The sequence below is a fragment of the Panthera pardus genome, unplaced genomic scaffold, assembly GCF_024362965.1.
Source record: "Panthera pardus isolate Hobbes unplaced genomic scaffold, ASM2436296v1 HiC_scaffold_16, whole genome shotgun sequence".
In the NCBI taxonomy this organism is placed as follows: domain Eukaryota; kingdom Metazoa; phylum Chordata; class Mammalia; order Carnivora; family Felidae; genus Panthera; species Panthera pardus.
Window position 1 is genome coordinate 58,115,424 of NW_026526721.1, and position 18,331 is coordinate 58,133,754.

Consider the following 18,331-nt stretch of genomic DNA (forward strand, 5'->3'; position numbering starts at 1 on the left):
TGCCTTCACTGGAATATATCCTATCTGATTGAAGAGCATTCTTGGACCATTATTAGATGTGCCTTGTATTCATATTGGAAATGATTTTGAATCAGGGTCTATTGTGCAGGAGACAGAAAACCTGGGTTCAAATTTGAGCTCTGTAATTTAGTACTTATATTAACTAGGACAAATTACTTAACCTCTTTGATTTTCAATCTGTAAATGAGGTAATAATTCTTACTTGTTAAGGTGGGATTTTTTTGGTAAGGATTCAATGAGATAATGCATACTACACACCAAAAGAAAATATTAGTCATTATTATGATGAGTAAGATTGTTTGGGATACAGTTGTTGAATCACTATGTTATACACCTGAAACTATTGCAACATCGCATGTCAAAAAAAAATTGCCTTGGAAATTTCTTTGGATGGATAAATACTATAGAATGTGCCCCCCCCCCCACCAAATTTTATGAATGCTGCATTTTGATACTTAATTAGATAGAGGTTGAAAAAACAACTCTTAACAATTATTTTATAAAGTTGTATGGGTAAGATAGAGCTATAATTCAGAACTAGATACTATTTTTTTTTTTCCTTCTAAGTAACAACTGCTACCACCTAGGAAGTGTTGCTGTCAAAGTATGAGCAGGATTTTCTAACAAGGAATCAGAATCAGGAACTCTTTCAGCTTAAATACTTTCCCTGAAGGGCTGGCTCTTCAATTTGACTGAAGTTTGGCTGGCTGAAATCCTATCAGATTCTTTTGATGTTAGTTGCACCCTTAGGATTTAAAATGCCAGCCCTTCCCATTATCAGTTCTTTTCATCTAAAAAGGAAAGGCTGTAATTGAACTAACTTCGGACACCTTGCTGAAAAGTTGCCTAAAGGCATTGGGTTTGTAAAGGGGAAGCAGAAAAAAGTAATGCCGCCACCAGGATGCCCAGTGATCGTGAGTTCAGAGAACATGGGAATAGGGTGTAGCCGCTCAGGGCAGCTACAATGCAACATATGACCCTAAAGGAATGGATGTCCTTTCGATGAAGTTTCGCAGAGCAAAGTTCACGAAGGGAAAGCTGTTGGTGCACTAGAAAGTACCAGGGTTTATTTATTTATTTATTTATTTTTCCAAGCAAAACAAAATCATATGTAATGGTCTTAAATGCAAAAGTAAAAACAAACAAGAAACAAAAGCAAAAAACAAAGCAAAAGAAAATGAACAGAACAGTACAAACCAAAAATGTCAAGACAGTTATGAAGCAAACTTGGGAGGGTTAATCTTTAGATTTAATACCAGGGGGACTTGTGTCCTAATCCTGCTTCCACTTTCTTGCTATTTCGAACTTTAACATGTTACTTCACTTATTTACTTCTTGGTTTTCTTACCTGTCATGTGCCTGTACCTGTAAACTGACTCTTGTTGGGTTTCTCCAATTTCTCACTTTTTTGTTGTTGTTGTTAACTTTTGTTCCCTTAGCTACCACTGTGCTCCATTCCGTACTGTTCCTCTCTAAACTCCAGCCAAAACATGTGTTCAAAGAGTCCTTGACTCCTCCTTAACATCCCGGTAAGATTGATTTTCGCGAGAAAGCTCTAGTAAATGCTAATGGAGAGCACAAATAAAATCACTACGAGACACAAATAACAATAATCATGTTTTCAGAACACAGGAATCTGATCCCAAGATGACCAGCTGGAGTAGAATCCGGCCCCAAAAGGTTAATGTGGATGCCAGGTGCCTCTCAGAGCCTGGCTCCCGTTTGGCAAAGTGACCACCTACCTATGGCTGTTATCTCTTCCTCTGTTCCAGGAGCTAGTCTACCAGCCCATCAGGGCCTGAAATTTAACTAACTGCAAAAGATTCTTCCTGAAATATAAATGAATACTTTCCTCTTTTGAACCTTAAAGTCATGGGTTACCTCTGTGGTCCTCCCGCAGAATGCCAGCATCTGATCCCTGGAACCTTTGTGGTTCCCACGTGTTTTGGCAGCTAGGAGTGATTGGCATTCACAGATTCCACTCCTCAACCCGTGTGTTTGCTGTTTCCCTTTGCGACCTTGCAGGTTTCACCCTGGAAAGAACTTTGCCTACACAGAGCAAAGATCTAACTTATCATAGGCCCCCAGGGTAATAATATTTCATGTTCTACTAACCACAGTGTTCATATAATTAGAATTCCTAACAGGAGAGACATTTCCTCTTAGGACAAAAGGTAAGAAAAGTCAAGGTAAGGAAATATTGCAGACAGACATTACTACTTTGAAATTTTGCCAACGACAAGCCTCAGAGCGTACCTCAGTTTTCACTTTAGTTTGAAAAAATATTGCATGTGCTTTACTTTAAGTGTTTCTGGGATTCTTTGCATATTTTCAGCCTCAGCTCATGGATTCCACTCTGCTCTATAGGTAAGTTTGTGGGCAAAAGCAGGCACTTCTTACTGTTACGTGGTTATTTATGCAGAAAAAAGAGAAGACCCATACTTCTTCTGTTTCTAAGTGTTTGTGAGCAAAACAACAGGTAGCAGTCAATAGTACCTCAGCTGTATTTAGCAGAGTAGAAAATCGAGGGGACAGAGGTTACCCAATCACAGAGACCTAGATAGAATGGACAACTATTGTTAGCTCTGCCATAAGCATCTCTGCTTACGAAGCCCCAAGTACCAAAGTATTAGTGAGTTCGCGGTCAGTGAGAATGCAGCTGGCAGACCCTTTTCCCTGACTCTTGTCTCCTCAGGTACTGTGGCTCCTACATGGATCACCAGACGATTTTCCGAGTGCCCAGCTGGCTCGCTCACATTCAGCTGCACTGCAGTTCAAGGCTTTCCGACAAGCCACTATTGGTGGAATATGGCAGTTACAACATTAGTCAATGTAAGCCTGGGATTGGCTCTTTAAAAATTTTTTTTTTAATATTTATTTATTTTTGAGAGACAGAGTGAGACAAAGTGAGACTGGGGGAGGGGCAGAGAGAGAGGGAGACACAGGATTGGAAACAGGCTCCAGGCTCTGAGCTGTCAGCACAGAGCCTGGCGCGGGGCTCGAACCCACAGACTGTGAGATCATGACCTGAGCCGAAGTCGGACGCTCAACCGACTGAGCCACCCAGGCGCCCCATGGGATTGGCTCTTTAGAAAAATCTTAGTACATGGTTAAACAGAGGCTAATACTTTATAACTCTAAAACTTGAGAAATTATGGAATAAAAACTGATTTATTTATGGGGCGCTTGGGTGGGTAAGTGTCCGACTTCAGCTCAGGTCATGATCTAATGGGTCGTGGGGCTGAGCCCCATGTCAGGTTCTGCACTGACAGTGTGGAGCCTGCTTGGGATTCTCTCTCTGCCCCTCTCCCACTCACTCTCTCTTTCTCTCAAAATCAATCTATCAATCAATCAATAAACAAACTTTAAAAATGGATTTATTTCTGCTATTTACTATTATATTTTATAATAATACATAAATAAATATATTATAAATATGTGTTATATAAAAATGTATAATAAATAATACATAAAATTCTGTATTTACTATTGCTACAGTTTAAATTATAGAAGAAATAATAGAATTATTTGTTACAATTGAAAAATAGTTTCTTACATAATTTCTGAAATATGAGACAAGCTCATCTCTTTTTTTTTTAATGTTTATTTATTTAGAGAGAGAGAGAGAGAGAGAGAGCGAGAGAGCACATGCGCACACAAGCAGGGGAGGGGCAGATAGAGAGAAAGGAGAGAGAGAATTCCAAGCAGGCTCTGCGTTGTCAACAAAGAGACCCATGTGGGGCTCGAATTCATGAACTGTAAGATCATGACCTGAGCCAAAATCAAGAGCCAGAAACTTAACCGAATGAGCCACCCAGGAGCACCCCCCACCTCCTTTTTTCAAATGGGAACAAATCCATTTCTTGATTTATTATTTTTGCTGTTCATAAATCTTTGTAAATATGATGTTTATAAAACATTTGGTGGATCACAGGGCAACTGTTGTGACTCACTTTGGCCCATGACCCATACGGACAGCTGATCAGCCCTCAAAATGTTGCCCTTCACACCGAGAACCACTGGAACAGTAGCCAGGAAGTGGTCAGTAGGAAAAGCAGGGTTTGAGGGAAGTCTTTAGAGCTGGAGAGAGTAGATATTGACTCAGGAAATTCTCCACCCATTTTAAAAGGGGGCAAGTAAGCGCTAACCATTTAGAAGGCCATGAGGATAAGACTGACAGAAAGCTCATTTAGAACCTTTCTTCTTTGCCAATATACCTGCTTCTGGATCTGAAGTATTACACTTCTGAATATCAGAATATTACAATTTTCAGCAAGAATTTAGGTGAAGCAGGAAAGAACATCCAATGGAAAAAAGACAGTCTCTTTAACAAATGGTGCTGGGAGAACTGGACAGCAACATGCAGAAGGTTGAAACTAGACCACTTTCTCACACCATTCACAAAAATAAACTCAAAATGGATAAAGGACCTGAATGTGAGACAGGAAACCATCAAAACCTTAGAGGAGAAAGCAGGAAAAGACCTCTCTGACCTCAGCCGTAGCAATCTCTTACTCGGCACATCCCCAAAGGCAAGGGAATTAAAAGCAAAAGTGAATTACTGGGACCTTATGAAGATAAAAAGCTTCTGCACAGCAAAGGAAACAACCAACAAAACTAAAAGGCAACCAACGGAATGGGAAAAGATATTTGCAAATGACACATCGGACAAAGGGCTAGTATCCAAAATCTATAAAGAGCTCACCAAACTCCACACCCGAAAAACAAATAACCCAGTGAAGAAATGGGCAGAAAACATGAATAGACACTTCTCTAAAGAAGACATCCGGATGGCCAACAGGCACATGAAAAGATGTTCAACGTCGCTCCTTATCAGGGAAATACAAATCAAAACCACACTCAGATACCACCTCACGCCAGTCAGAGTGGCCAAAATGAAGAAATCAGGAGACTATAGATGCTGGAGAGGATGTGGAGAAACGGGAACCCTCTTGCACTGTTGGTGGGAATGCAAATTGGTGCAGCCGCTCTGGAAAGCAGTGTGGAGGTTCCTCAGAAAATTAAAAATAGACCTACCCTATGACCCAGCAATAGCACTGCTAGGAATTTATCCAAGGGATAGAGGAGTACTGATGCATAGGGGCACTTGTACCCCAATGTTTATAGCAGCACTCTCAACAATAGCCAAATTATGGAAAGAGCCTAAATGTCCATCAACTGATGAATGGATAAAGAAATTGTGGTTTATATACACAATGGAATACTACGTGGCAATGAGAAAAAATGAAATATGGCCTTTTGTAGCAACGTGGATGGAACTGGAGAGTGTGATGCTAAGTGAAATAAGCCATACAGAGAAAGACAGATACCATATGGTTTCACTCTTATGTGGATCCTGAGAAATGTAACAGAAACCCATGGGGGAGGGGAAGGAGAAAAAAAAAAAAAAAAGAGGTTAGAGTGGGAGAGAGCCAAAGCATAAGAGACTGTTAAAAACTGAGAACAAACTGAGTGTTGATGGGGGGTGGGAGGGAGGGCAGGGTGGGTGATGGGTATTGAGGAGGGCACCTTTTGGGATGAGCACTGGGTGTTGTATGGAAACCAATTTGACAGTAAATTTCATATATTAAAAAATAAAAAATAAAAAAAAATTAAAAAAAAAGAATTTAGGTGAAAAGTCAGCCATTTTATCTATTTTAATTTTTAATGTTTATTTATTTTTGAGAGAGAGAGAGAGAGAGAGAGAGAGCATGAGCAGGAGAGAGGCAGAGAAAGAGGGAGACACAGAATCTGAAGCAGGCTCTAGGCTCTGAGCTGTCAACATGCAAGGCTCGAACTTGTGAACTGCGAGATCATGACCTGAGCTGAAGTTGGGCGCTTAACCCATTGAGCCACCCAGGTGCCCCATGAGCCATCTTACTTTTAGTTGTTTCTTCAAACTATGAATATATATGTTTTGTAATTTTTTTTAACATTTATTTATTTTTGAGAGACAGAACATAAGTGGGAGAGGGGCAGAGAGAGAGGAGACACAGAATCTGAAGCAGGCTCCAGGCTCTGAGCTGTCAGCACAGAGCCTGATGCGGGGCTCGAACTCACGGACCTCGAGATTATGACCTGAACTAAAGTCAGACGCTTAACCTACTGAGCCACCCAGGTGCCCCAAACCATGAATATTTTCTAGAAACTCTCCATCTTGTGCCAGTGAGATAGTGGTCGACCTGCCCATGCATTTTTCCCCATTCTTTTGCCCAAGGGGAGTGTCTTCGTCAATTTGGGCTATTCTACCACAGACTGGGTAGCTTGTAAAAAACAGAAACTTATTTCTTACAGTTCTGGAGGCTGGAAATCTGAGATCAAGATGCCAGCATGGTCAGGTGAAGGCTGTCTTTGGGTCACAGACTTGTATCCTCATGTATGGAAGCAGTGTGGGAGCTCTGTGGGGCCTCTTTTGTGGGAGCTCTGTGGGGCCTCTTTTATAAAGACATTCATCTTATTCATGAGGCCTCTGCCTTCATCACTTAATCGCCTCCCTAAGGCCCTACTTCCTAATATCATCACAATGGACACTGGGTTATCAACATATGAATTTGTGGGGACCACAAATATTCAGACCATAGCAATGAAGAAGGATTTATTGTTCCTAATATATTTAGCTATAAGCCCAGGATTTATCAGGCAGGGAATGGATCTTTGATGAGTAGCCTGGTTGAAGTGGAGTGGGAGGTAGAAGGCAGGAGTCCTGAGTTTTAAGGACAGTCGCTAATCTCTGTAGGTCCATGTGTCTAAGATCAGTGGTTACTAATATATTTGAGGACAGAAGTCGCTTGATAATGGAATTAAAAGCAGACTCCTCAGAATAATGCATCTGATCGTACGGGACTCGGAGGCACCAGAAGGCCATTTATAATCCCTGGGGAGTCTAAAGACTGCGCATCAAGCATGCTGGACTGTCTAAAGTATCTTCCAGCTTTCACTTTCTCCAAGTCAATGACAAAGCCGGTTTGCTGAGTCAATGAAAGAGGTAGTAGAAGTTTGATTGGACATGTGACCTGGATGCAATGCCGACTCAGAGCTTCTGGTGGGTTAGTTTACTTTCTTTGCTCTCCTAAATTCACCTTTTTTGTCTTTCAGTTACCACCTATAGCTTGATCTGATGGAGCAATTGTGTAATTACTGTCACCATATTGCCAATTCCTTGATCACCTAACACGTCGTAGTTCTTTTTTAGTGTGGTCTGATGACTTTTAGGGACTCACACAAGATTTTCTGTGTTTTATCATCTCTAGCCTGTCCTGTTGGATCTTTTAGATGCTCCTCTGGTTTGTGTGTCCCTCAGACCCAGCGATGTGATGGAGTAAATGACTGCTTTGATGAAAGTGATGAGCTTTTCTGTGGTGGGTATTCAAAATTTACTATGGCTTTCTTATGAAGAAATAACTTTTCTGGGCCATGGTATCTACTAGCATATATCATGGGTCTTTGTAGCTGTTACCTATTGCTGCATAACAAGCGACCCCAAAACTCAGTGGCTCACAACAATCATTTATTCTGGGCCATGCATCCAAGGGTTGTTTAAGATATGACACATCTAGCCTGGGCTCTGCTGGGTGGCTCTGCTTTAAGCAGCAGATCCCCATAAACATGGTTCTTTCCAGGTTGGGGTCAGGTCTATTCCTTATGCTCTTTTCCTCGTTGAACTGTTGGGCTAGCCATGGCAGGGTAGAGGTAAAGGAAGGGCGTGCAAAAATACATGGTTCTTCTTAGGTTCTGGGCTTGGAATTGGCACACCATCACTTATGTTATATTCCATCAATCAAAGTGAGTCATATAGCTAAGGCCATAGTCAAGGGTCAGGGAAGTTTATACTGCACACTCTGGGGGCATGGCAAGGATTGGGAATGTATAATACTACCACAGGGAGTGAGAATTTGCGACTAATAATGCAACCAACCACAATCTTAAACTAACTATCCCATTTTAAAGAATAGATCTTTTATCTAGAGAGAAGCTCAGAAACTGCAGAGAGTAAACTCCTTGAGCATGTTCATTTATGGAACATAGTTATTGTGAATGAAAGAATTATTATTATTGCTATAATTACCAGTATCGTTTGCATCAACATTGCATCTGCAATGACTAAAGGGTGGGGTATTGGATATTCTTATTTTGGATAGAGATTCTCCTTCTGGTTTTTCATTACTATTTGCACATCATTCTTGAGTCTACCTCCGGTTTCAGGGAGTAATATGGGGAGGATAGTTCACTGGACCATATGACACCATTGGCAACACTTTCTCCTAAAGATGCAGAGTTTAATTCAAATACAATTGTGATGGTGAAGCTATTTAATTTCTTTCATATTCTTGGAGAAATGTTAGAGTTAATATAACATAACTAACTGAAAACAATTCTAGTCGTGAAAAATAACCTATGGTTCCACAGCTTTATTTTGTTTTTGGCAAAACAGAAAAGAAATCTCTCAACTTATGGCTCATTGACCTTTTCAATCTACAGCATTTTCTGTTGTTTAAGAAAATAAATACTGGCCATTATACAGTGACTGAGGTTGCTGGTATTTTTTACACTATTATCATTTCCTGCTATGATGCTCCAAACAAAAGTGATTATTGTTACTTTATAAGAAGGACTGTTTCTGGTAATCATTTATCACATGTGATTATCTTAATCATCGCAATGATTATCATTGTGCCATTTTGGAAACCATTCTCTAGGAAGTACAGCTAGGTACTTCCGGAAGCTCAGTGAGCTATTTCAGGGTAGCAATATCCAACCTTTGCTACCCTCGGCCCCCAACAAGAGATGCCGCTGGAGAAACAGGAGCAGATATCAAAAATGATCACTTTTTCACAAAACCAGAAATGTCTAAGGAATCATACCTTCAAAGAGTGCTTGCTAATATAACTGTGCCTGTCACTTGTCCAAAGGCAGTTCATGAAAATATTCCAAAGAACAATTGTGGTAAATTTACAATGCTGTTTCCTAATTCAGGAAATGGATTGCTTGGGGCAAAATCAGTTTTTTTGTTTTTAATTTTAGAGACAGCGAGAGAAAGCATGAGCAGGGGAGGGTTAGAGAGAGAGAGAGAGAGAGAGAGAATCTTAAGCAGGCTCGAGGCTCATGACTCCCCAGAGTCATGACCTGAGCCAAAATCAACAGTGGAAATCAAAAGTCAGATGCTCAACTGACTGAGCCACCCAGGTGCCCCAGGGCAAAATGATTTTAACAAGAGTTTTCCTTACACACAGTCTTTTAAGATCTCACATTTGTTAATCTAGGTAGCAAACCTTTAATGAGCACCTACTTTGTACTCAGGGACTTGAGGTGCAGAGATGAACACAACAAAAAACCTCAATCTAAGGACACTCCCATTTTGTTTAGAAAGGTAGAGAAGTTCCATTTAGATAACAGCTTATGACTTTTTGTTTTCCTTCAAAGAAAATCTCACGATGCATTTAATTGTAATGAGGTAAACAAATTGCCAGAGTTTAATACATTTATGCAAAAGCAAAAATCCGATTTGACAAACTCAAAGCACTGGGAATTACAGCAAAGTTTCAACCTCTGCTTTTCTCATGCAGGTGTCAGTTTGGCGAAAACACGCTTTTTATTTTATGTAAGTCATCTTAACCATCTGCCGCGTCGGAGGGACGCTGCTGGGTCCCAGAGGCCGGCTGATGTTTCAGGCTCATGAGCTTTCTGTCTGTTCTCATTCCAGTGACTCTTAAACCTGCTTGCAACACCAGCTCCCTCAGGCAGCATGGCCCTCTGGTCTGTGACGGCTTCAGGGACTGTGAGGATGGCCAGGATGAGCAGAACTGCACTCAAAGTGAGGGAGCGTCCTCTGCACTCTGATGTGTTTCCTGTACGCTCTTCTAAGTCAGAACCGAAATACCTCTGCGGGGTTGGGCAATTGACTTGCCCCGGTTTTCTCAGGACTTCCCCTGTTCCCGAGGAATCCTCTTGGCCCCAGGAAAAAGGGGGCAGTTGGTCACTCTAACTTGGGTGGAGTATGTGTATTGTGTGTGTATGTGTCCATGTGAATACTGGAAGATTTTCATTGCTTACTTGCTTTTAATGCTGTTCAAGACTAACAGATACTGAGGATGTGATATGGTGGGACTTGCCAGATACCATGATAGGACATGTCCTATTCTAGCCCCCACAGAAACACATACCACGGGGGATGTGAATAAATGTGCTGTGATTCACAGAGCCCACCCATTTTCCCCCCTACTGGTATAAAAGGATTGAATATGGTATTGATTTTTGTTCAAAATTTTCTTGGAGAACAAGACAAAGTAACTTTTTTTTCTTAATATTTATGTTTGAGAGAGAGAGACAGAGTGCAAGCAGGGGAGGGGCAGTGTGAGAGGGAGACACAGAATCTGAAGCAGGCTCCGGGCTCTGAGCTGTCAGCACAGAGCCCGACGCAGGACTTGAACCCATGAAACATGAGATCATGACCTGAGCCAATGTCAGATGCTCAACCGATTGAGCCACCCAAGCGCCCCAAGACAAAATAATTAATAGCAAAGAGGCCGTGGCCTAAAGCTACCGATATAGCGAACTTCTTTTCATCTCACCTCTAGTGGAAGAAAGGAGAGACCATCTGATTGTTTCTCAACAGGTGCACCTGCCTTCTTCTACTGAGGTGAGGGGACTGGTCACTGTTAGGGTTGCTGCATCGCCCTCAGCCAGGTTTCCCGGAGCAGCAAATACCGATGCTATGTCTACACCACTCTTGCAGGATGGAGCTGAGTGTCATTCACTCAAGTCTGTTTCTGGGCAGGAAAAACTTCTTCCTTCTTCTGTTCATTTTTTAGGCATTCCATGTAACAACAGAACTTTTAAGTGTGGCAATGATATTTGCTTTAGGAAACAAAACGCACAATGTGATGGGACTGTGGACTGCCCAGATGGAAGCGATGAACAAGGCTGCAGTGAGTAGAAATATGTTCCTTCTGACTCCCTGTATTCCTTCCTCAGTTCACCAGTTTTTCATTTGCATTCCCTTCTTAGTGTAAATCGCCCTGGCAAAAGTTGCCATGGGTTCAGGGAAGAATAGTAAATATTGGTGAACTGCATCTGAAATGGTTTCTCAAAATTAAAAATTCTGGGGGTGCTTAAGTGGCTTAGTCGGTGAAGCCTCAGACTCTTGATTTTGGCTCAGGTCATGATCTCACGGTTTGTGGGATCGAGCCCCACATCAGGCTCTGCGCAGACAGCACATAGCCTGCTTGGGATTCTCTCTCTCTCTCTCTCTCTCTCTCTCTCTCTCTCTCTCTCTCTCTCCCCCCCACTGTCCCTGCCCCACTCGCAAATGCTCTCTCACATACTCTCTAAATAAATATGGGGCGCCTGGGTGGCTCAGTCAGTTAAGTGTCCGACTTCGGCTCAGGTCATGATCTCGCGGTTCGTGAGTTCGAGCCCCGCGTCAGGCTCTGTGCTGATGGCTCAGAGCCTGGAGCCTGTTTCAGATTCTGTGTCTCCCTCTCTCTCTGACCCTCCCCCATTCATGCTCTGTCTCTCTCTGTCTCAAAAATAAATAAAACGTTAAAAAAAATTTTTTAAATAAATAAATAAAAAAGCTAAAAAAAGTTCTAGAATGGATTCTGTTTTCTTGATAACAAGCATTAAAGCACCTGATGTTTATAATGAGAACTTTCACATTCTAATAATTCTAATTAAGGGAGAAGTTCGTAAATAAAAAAAATCCATTAGAAAAGATATAGATATGGGAACACAGCAGATGACTGTTATTTAGGCCTTATGTTATGATCAATGCCGAGGGCTGCTTCTTTAACTATCACCTGAGAACTGTAATCTGCCACATGTTATTATGTGGTCTCTAATTGTCCAGGTGGCAACTTGTTAACTATGCATTGTTATCAATACTATTTACACTGGAAAATAATTGCTCTGATAACTAGTTTTTCTTAGTAGGTTTTCATTTGTCTTGGACTTAGAAATTCTCTCTCAAATGCTTCCTCTCAAATCAGCACCACTCCAAAGACGCTCTCAAATTCTATTGCTTTTCAAACGAATCTTTTCCTCTCTAATAAAAGGCTACTGTTCATATCAGGGCATCTGTTGCTAACAAGTCCCCTCCTCCTGTCATGCGCTTTATTATGTGGAGACTCTCGGTCCTGGCCTGTTTTCGGAGCGAGTGGTTTATTGGTGCCTTTTCTCTAGATAAACAAGAGGTTTCAAGTTGCTTGCCTGGTATGTCAGTTCCCAATGTAGCTCGAAACCTGGCTTCATTTCCAGTGTTTCTTCCAAGTCTGCTTTAAAATCATGTGAGCCTTTTTTCCTAAAGGCTGCAGCAGGAGTCTCTCCACCCACCACCGCATCATTGGGGGAACCGACACCCAGGAAGGGGGTTGGCCTTGGCAGGTCAGCCTCCACTTTGTGGGATCTGCCTACTGCGGAGCCTCGGTCATCTCCAGGGAGTGGCTTCTTTCTGCGGCCCATTGTTTCCATGGAAACAGGTAGGGTATCTCAATTCTTACTCTATGATGGCACCCTCTCTCATCACAGACCACGCATCTGCCCTCAAGTTGTGGAAGGAAGCTGCCCTTGGAGACATTCCATCAGTTCAAATGATGTGTGTGTGTGTGTGTGTGTGTGTGTGTGTGTGTGTGTGTGTAAGAGTGGGGAATGGGCACCGGACTTGTATTTAGAGTGGAACAGTAATGATTCTGCACCCAATTTCCAATGTGGTGGTTGGCAGGACGGTTCCCACACCACCAAGCAATTCTCTGACACCAGTTGACTGTCTTACAATTTGACTCAATTTTGACCCTATCTACATGTTAGATAGGGTCAGATTAAACCTGGTAGGACCTGGAAGACTGTCCTTCCTTCCCTACTTCAGCCAGTGGTAAGTCCAGGTTGTCACCAATCCTTCTGGCCCACTGGCTATAGATTGGTGACTCCAACCATCCGTTCCTCGGTTTGATTGATTTGCTAGAGCAGTTCATAGAACTCAGAGGAACATTTTACTTTCTAGATCACTGGTTTATTGTAAAAGGGTATAATTCGGGAACAAGCAGATTGGAAGAGAGGGACAGGGCAAGGTTTAGGGAAAGGGCAAGGAGCTTTCACGCCCACTCCAGGTGCACCGCTCTCCCTGAATCTCCACGTGTTCACCAACCCGGAAGCTCTCTGAACCCTGTCCTTTTGGGTGTTTATAGAGGCTTCATTACAAAGGCACGATTGACTAAATCGTTGGCCATTGGCGATGGATTCAACCTCCAGCTCCTCTCCCCTCCTCAGAGGTCAGCAAGTGGGACTGAAACCTCCAACCCTCAATCACAGTGTTGGTTCTCCTGGCAACCAGCCCCCAGCCTTAGGGTGGGGTCCAAAAGTCACTCATTAACCTAACAGTGTAACAAAAGACAGCTTTGTGACTCTAGTCACTTAGGAAACTCCAAGGGTTTTTAGTTCTGTGCCAAAATGAGATGAAGACCAAATACAGTAAAACCTTGGATGGCGGGTAACTTGTTCTGCAAGTGTTCTGCAAGACAAGAAAACATTTCTAATAATTTTTTTTTGATTTACCATTAAAATTTTTTTAATGTTTATTTGTTTTTGGAAAAAAATTTTAATGTTTATTTATATTTGCAAAAGAGAGACAGAGCATGAGTAGGGGAGAGGCAGAGAGAGGGAGACACAGAATCTGAAGCAGGCTCCAGGCTCTGAGCACAGAGCCCGATGCGGGGTCGAACTGACAAACCATGAGCCCATGACCCGAGCTGAAGTTGGATGCTTAACCGACTGAGTCACCCGGGTTCCCCTAATGTTTATTGATTTTTGAGAGAGAGAGAGAGAGAGAGAGAACATGAGCTTGAGAACTTGCGCATGAGCAGGGGTGGGACAGAGAGAGAAGGGGACAGAGAATCCCAAGCGGGCTCTGCCCTGACAGCCCAATGCAGGGCTGAAACTCATGAACCTCGAGATCATGACCTGAGATGAAGTCGGGCACTTAACCAACTGAGCCACCCAGGTGGCCCTCTAATAAATTGTAACTTGATAAATGAGCAATGTCTTGCAATATGAGTAGTGAGTAGTACGTGATGCCAAACATCACATGATCACAACTGAGCCAATGGTTTTTTTTTTCTCTCTGCCTCCCTCTTTCTCTGTGGGATTGTGGGTAATCATCTCCCAGGCTCAGATGCTCCGTCTCAGGCCGAGGTGTTTGGTAGAAATCAGTGATTTTTCAGAACGTTGGATGGTGCCCACAACTGGCACCAGTGTATTTTTTTTGTCACTTCAAACCACCTGTGGACAGTCCTTTGCTTTTCCATACAAGAGGAAGCTTGAGAATGCTTTGCTTCATTCTAGGCCAGGCTGCCTGCAGATGCAGACCCTTTCCTCTGCTGCCTTATTGCCAGTTACATTAAATACAGTAGATGACAAGAGTATATTAATATGTACTGTAGTCAGCATATACAATGGCCCCCATGCAGAAAAAGATTCCGTTGAGCCAAGAGACAGCAGTGATTCCATTAGTGATAGTGAAAGTCGTCCTACACAATAACCCTCCTGTCTCTTGTCTGCCTCATACCAACCATGAAGGTTTTTAAAGGTAAGTGCAGGTGAATTTGTTCAGAATTAGAATTCTGGAAGGGCTGACAAAGAGTGGGGCCCCTTGGGAATGGTCATGCTTGAGTAGTTGTAGCAGTGACCTTTAAGACTTCTGGCAGATGACAAGAAGGAATTTCATTAAGTTCCTGCTTATAGCACTTTGATTTCTAAACTATTTTGGAATTCATATCATTTGAATTTGGCAAAAAGATCCCCAGACGGCTGTCTTACTGGCCCTGTCTGTCCCCATCAAATGCCTTTGTCAGCATGAAGAGGAAGAATGTCACAAATTAATTCCAGTCACTCACATTCTTGACCTGTGTGTGATTCATGAGATATCAGGGGCAACAACAGAATTTCTAGCAATGTCTTAGGATGAGTGAGGGGATTGTCTGGAATATAGAGACCATGCACCACCCCTGTGACATCTTACTTCATCTCTTGTTTTACTAGGAGACCAGGGAGGCTGAGAAAAGTTGTGCTTTTCACCATGTCGGTGGACAGGGCCAGGGACTACAGTAGGAACTCAAAGGCAGGCCTCCTTTCCTCAGCCCTCATCTGTCTGCAGATGGCTTCTATCCAAACCATGTATGGCTCTTCAAGCCACTGACTTCGTGCTCCATTCCTTTCCCACCAGGCTGTCAGACCCCACACCATGGACTGCTCACCTTGGGATGTATGTGCAGGGGAATGCCAAGTTTGTCTCCCCGGTGAAGAGAATCGTGGTCCATGAGTACTATAATAGTCAGACCTTCGACTATGATATTGCCCTGCTACAGCTCAGTACCGCCTGGCCTGAGACCCTGAAACAGCTCATTCAGCCAATATGCATTCCTCCTGCTGGCCAGAAAGTGCGCGGTGGGGAGAAGTGCTGGGTAACTGGCTGGGGCCGAAGGCACGAAGCAGGTGTGTGTATGAATGAATGGTCATACCCTCCCCTTCCAGATAATACTAACTTTTGCTGATGTAGTGCTATGGGGTTCACAGAGAGGTTTTTTGTTTTTTTTTTTTTAAATAAAGTTTATTTATTTATTTTGAGAGAGAGAGAGAGAGAGAGAGAGAGAGAGAGAGAACACAAGCAGGTGAGGGAGAGAGAGGAGAGACAGAACCCCAAGCAGGCTCCTCACCATGAGTGCAGAGCTCGATGCGAGGCTCAAACCCATGAACCATGAGATCACGACCTGAGCCGAGATCAAGAGTCAGATGCTTAACCGACTGAGCCACCCAGGTGCTCCACGGAGAGGGTTTTTGTATATGGTCTCACTTGAGCCTCCTGATGATTCTGAGAAGTAGAATGGAGGAAGGTGTTACTATTCCTGTTTGGTGATGTTCTTCCCTTATCCCCAAAAGAAGCAAGACCCACCTCATGAGGGGGGTGGTCTATGAACAAGGCAAGATTGGATGGATAACATGGGCCCTTTTCAAACTTTGAGGGGTTTATTAGGTTTTCCACTACAGAAGAGCAATTCCTCTTTACTTTGAGGTTCCCTTTCATCCAAAGAAGTGATTCCTTTTCTTAAAGAAGAGAAGGACACCCACACCCACACCCACACCTCCACCCTCCCTCCACCCTATTGTGTCAATTCACGGAAGACTATCTTGAGGACTATGCAAATATGTCCTTCACAAAGGTAAGCCTTCCAGGTAGATGAGAGTCAGGGCTGAAAACCAGCCTTCCCTCAGCTCCCCAGACGGCACATTCGGTCCTGAGGGTTACATCAGCCTAGAATCGGTCCACCCAGAGGGTCTGCCTCTTTTACAATTCCTTCACTGGAGCAGGCATCTTTATCATTATGCACAAAGGTCAGACTGGTAGGAAAGTCCCTGCATCTGCTCTGGCCAAGGCTTTTCATGGTCTAGTCTTCATGGTTGATTCTGAATATGTAGTGAGGGGAAGAAGCCACAGCTTTGTGAGCACCTCCCCAGAGGTTAGTGCTAACCCTTTCCCTTATCTCCCATGCATCTGATTCCTAGGCAGCCATTTCCAAATCTTGGATCTTACCCTTGGCCTTGTCTTGACACTCTCCAAAGATGCACTGTGGGCAGCTTCTCAAGGGCTCAACTGCCTTCATTTAGTTAATGTGGTCACAGTAGCCTGCTGGGATCTCAGGGTCCTAATGAGGGAGGGCAGCTAACTCTGGCTCGAACACCTACAACCTATCAGGACTGTGCTCAGGGCCTCAACCATATTATTCTGTATCGGAGGAGGAAAGAGTCTATTCAACCAGCTTATCATGAGACATTTTCTTTATAAGAGTGAGTGTGCCCATGTTTATTTTTCTGAATCATCTTAGACAGGTTAAAAAGGAAGTGAAAGGGCTATAGCCAAACTGATGTGATTTATTTCCCGGGAGTCTCCCATAGAACAGTTTATGTTGCTTCACTTAAGGGGTGGGCCTCTCGCCCCGGGAGTATTGGTAACTGCTGTGACTCACAGTTCTACCGAAAGCAGGAAGTACGTGGTTCAGGGGCGCAGATGATGGAGTCAGACCTTGGGTCAGAATCCTGCCCTGTTACCTCCTAGTTGTGTGCCATTGGCCCAGTCCCTCTCTTTCTTCCTCAGCAAAAATGGGGAGTGTAAAAGAATTTATGTTAAGAATCGCCGTGAGGATAAAAGGAGATAATGTGAATAAATGGTCTGATAAAACCCTGAATAACTGTAATCATCACCATGATTTCCACTTCCAATGTGTTTTCCAGACAATAAAGGCTCCCCTGTTTTGCAGCAAGCGGAGGTGGAGCTCATTGACCAAACGCTCTGTGTTTCCACCTATGGGATCATCACTTCGCGGATGCTCTGTGCGGGCGTCATGTCAGGCAAGAGAGATGCCTGCAGGGTAAGCCATGTTACCTTTCTTGTGCCTAAGAGGTTGCACTTTCCACAAATGCTTTCACGTTTCAGTTACGTGACACGGGGAAAGAACTAGGGTAGGTATGTCCCTTAATTCAGATATTAATTATAATCTCGTTGGCTAAGATCAGGGAAAGGTGGTTAAATGATTAGGTCTAGAAAACTCAGTTTTCTAGTTCCTGTGTATTTTCCTGCAACATTTGGAAAATGAGGTTAGGATTTATCATTCTGCCGTGATTTATTTTCTTATAACCGAAAACTAAACAACAAAGCAGTTCTCCCTCTCTCTCCCTCACGCTCCCTCGATGGCTCGCAGTGTTTTAGGGTCCTTAAGGGCCACTTACCTTCTGACATACCAGGGTTTTATTCACTTGCTCCATTGATGCATAGGCTGGGGGATGGGAAAGAGGGGCAGGAGAGGTGACAGAGGGCATTCATTTGTCTGCCTCTGGTTAGGTGGTAAAGTAGGAGTTCATCTTCACAGAGACGTTTCTCTGAGTCTCAGATTCCAATCTACACAGATATGGAGCTATACGATTGCCAGAAAGCGTACAGCTGGGTCAGAGGATGAAGAGGGTGGTGGCAGCCGTTCCTACGTCTCTCCACGAACTTAGCCATCAGGCCACAAAAACTCATCTTATTATAATAATGAATTTGCCTCCTGAGCTCCTTTTTTTTGTGGCAAGCACTGTGCTAGATCCTTTACATAAATCCATTCAAATCATTCTTTCATGCCCATTGTACAGTAGAGGAAGCTGGAGCACAGAGAGGGTGAGAAAATTACCCAAGGTCACACAGCTGGTAAGCAAATGCCTGAGCTGGAATGTGAACCCTTCTCTCTCTAATGCTAAAGCTGCTGTGTTTTGGCTGCTTCCTGATATGACC

General features: G+C 43.2%; 1 protein-coding gene across 1 annotated transcript in view; it reads left to right on the forward strand.

Moving 5' to 3' along the window:
- TMPRSS7 (transmembrane serine protease 7) overlaps positions 1-18,331 on the forward strand; it is a 38,210-nt gene that overhangs the window by 18,511 nt on the left and 1,368 nt on the right. The window contains exons 10-16 of the mRNA XM_053904160.1: positions 2,717-2,853; positions 7,272-7,379; positions 9,722-9,832; positions 10,830-10,946; positions 12,323-12,494; positions 15,233-15,501; positions 17,296-17,432. Of these exons, the coding sequence (XP_053760135.1) occupies positions 2,717-2,853; positions 7,272-7,379; positions 9,722-9,832; positions 10,830-10,946; positions 12,323-12,494; positions 15,233-15,501; positions 17,296-17,432 (1,051 nt within the window). The remainder of the gene's footprint in view (positions 1-2,716; positions 2,854-7,271; positions 7,380-9,721; positions 9,833-10,829; positions 10,947-12,322; positions 12,495-15,232; positions 15,502-17,295; positions 17,433-18,331) is intronic.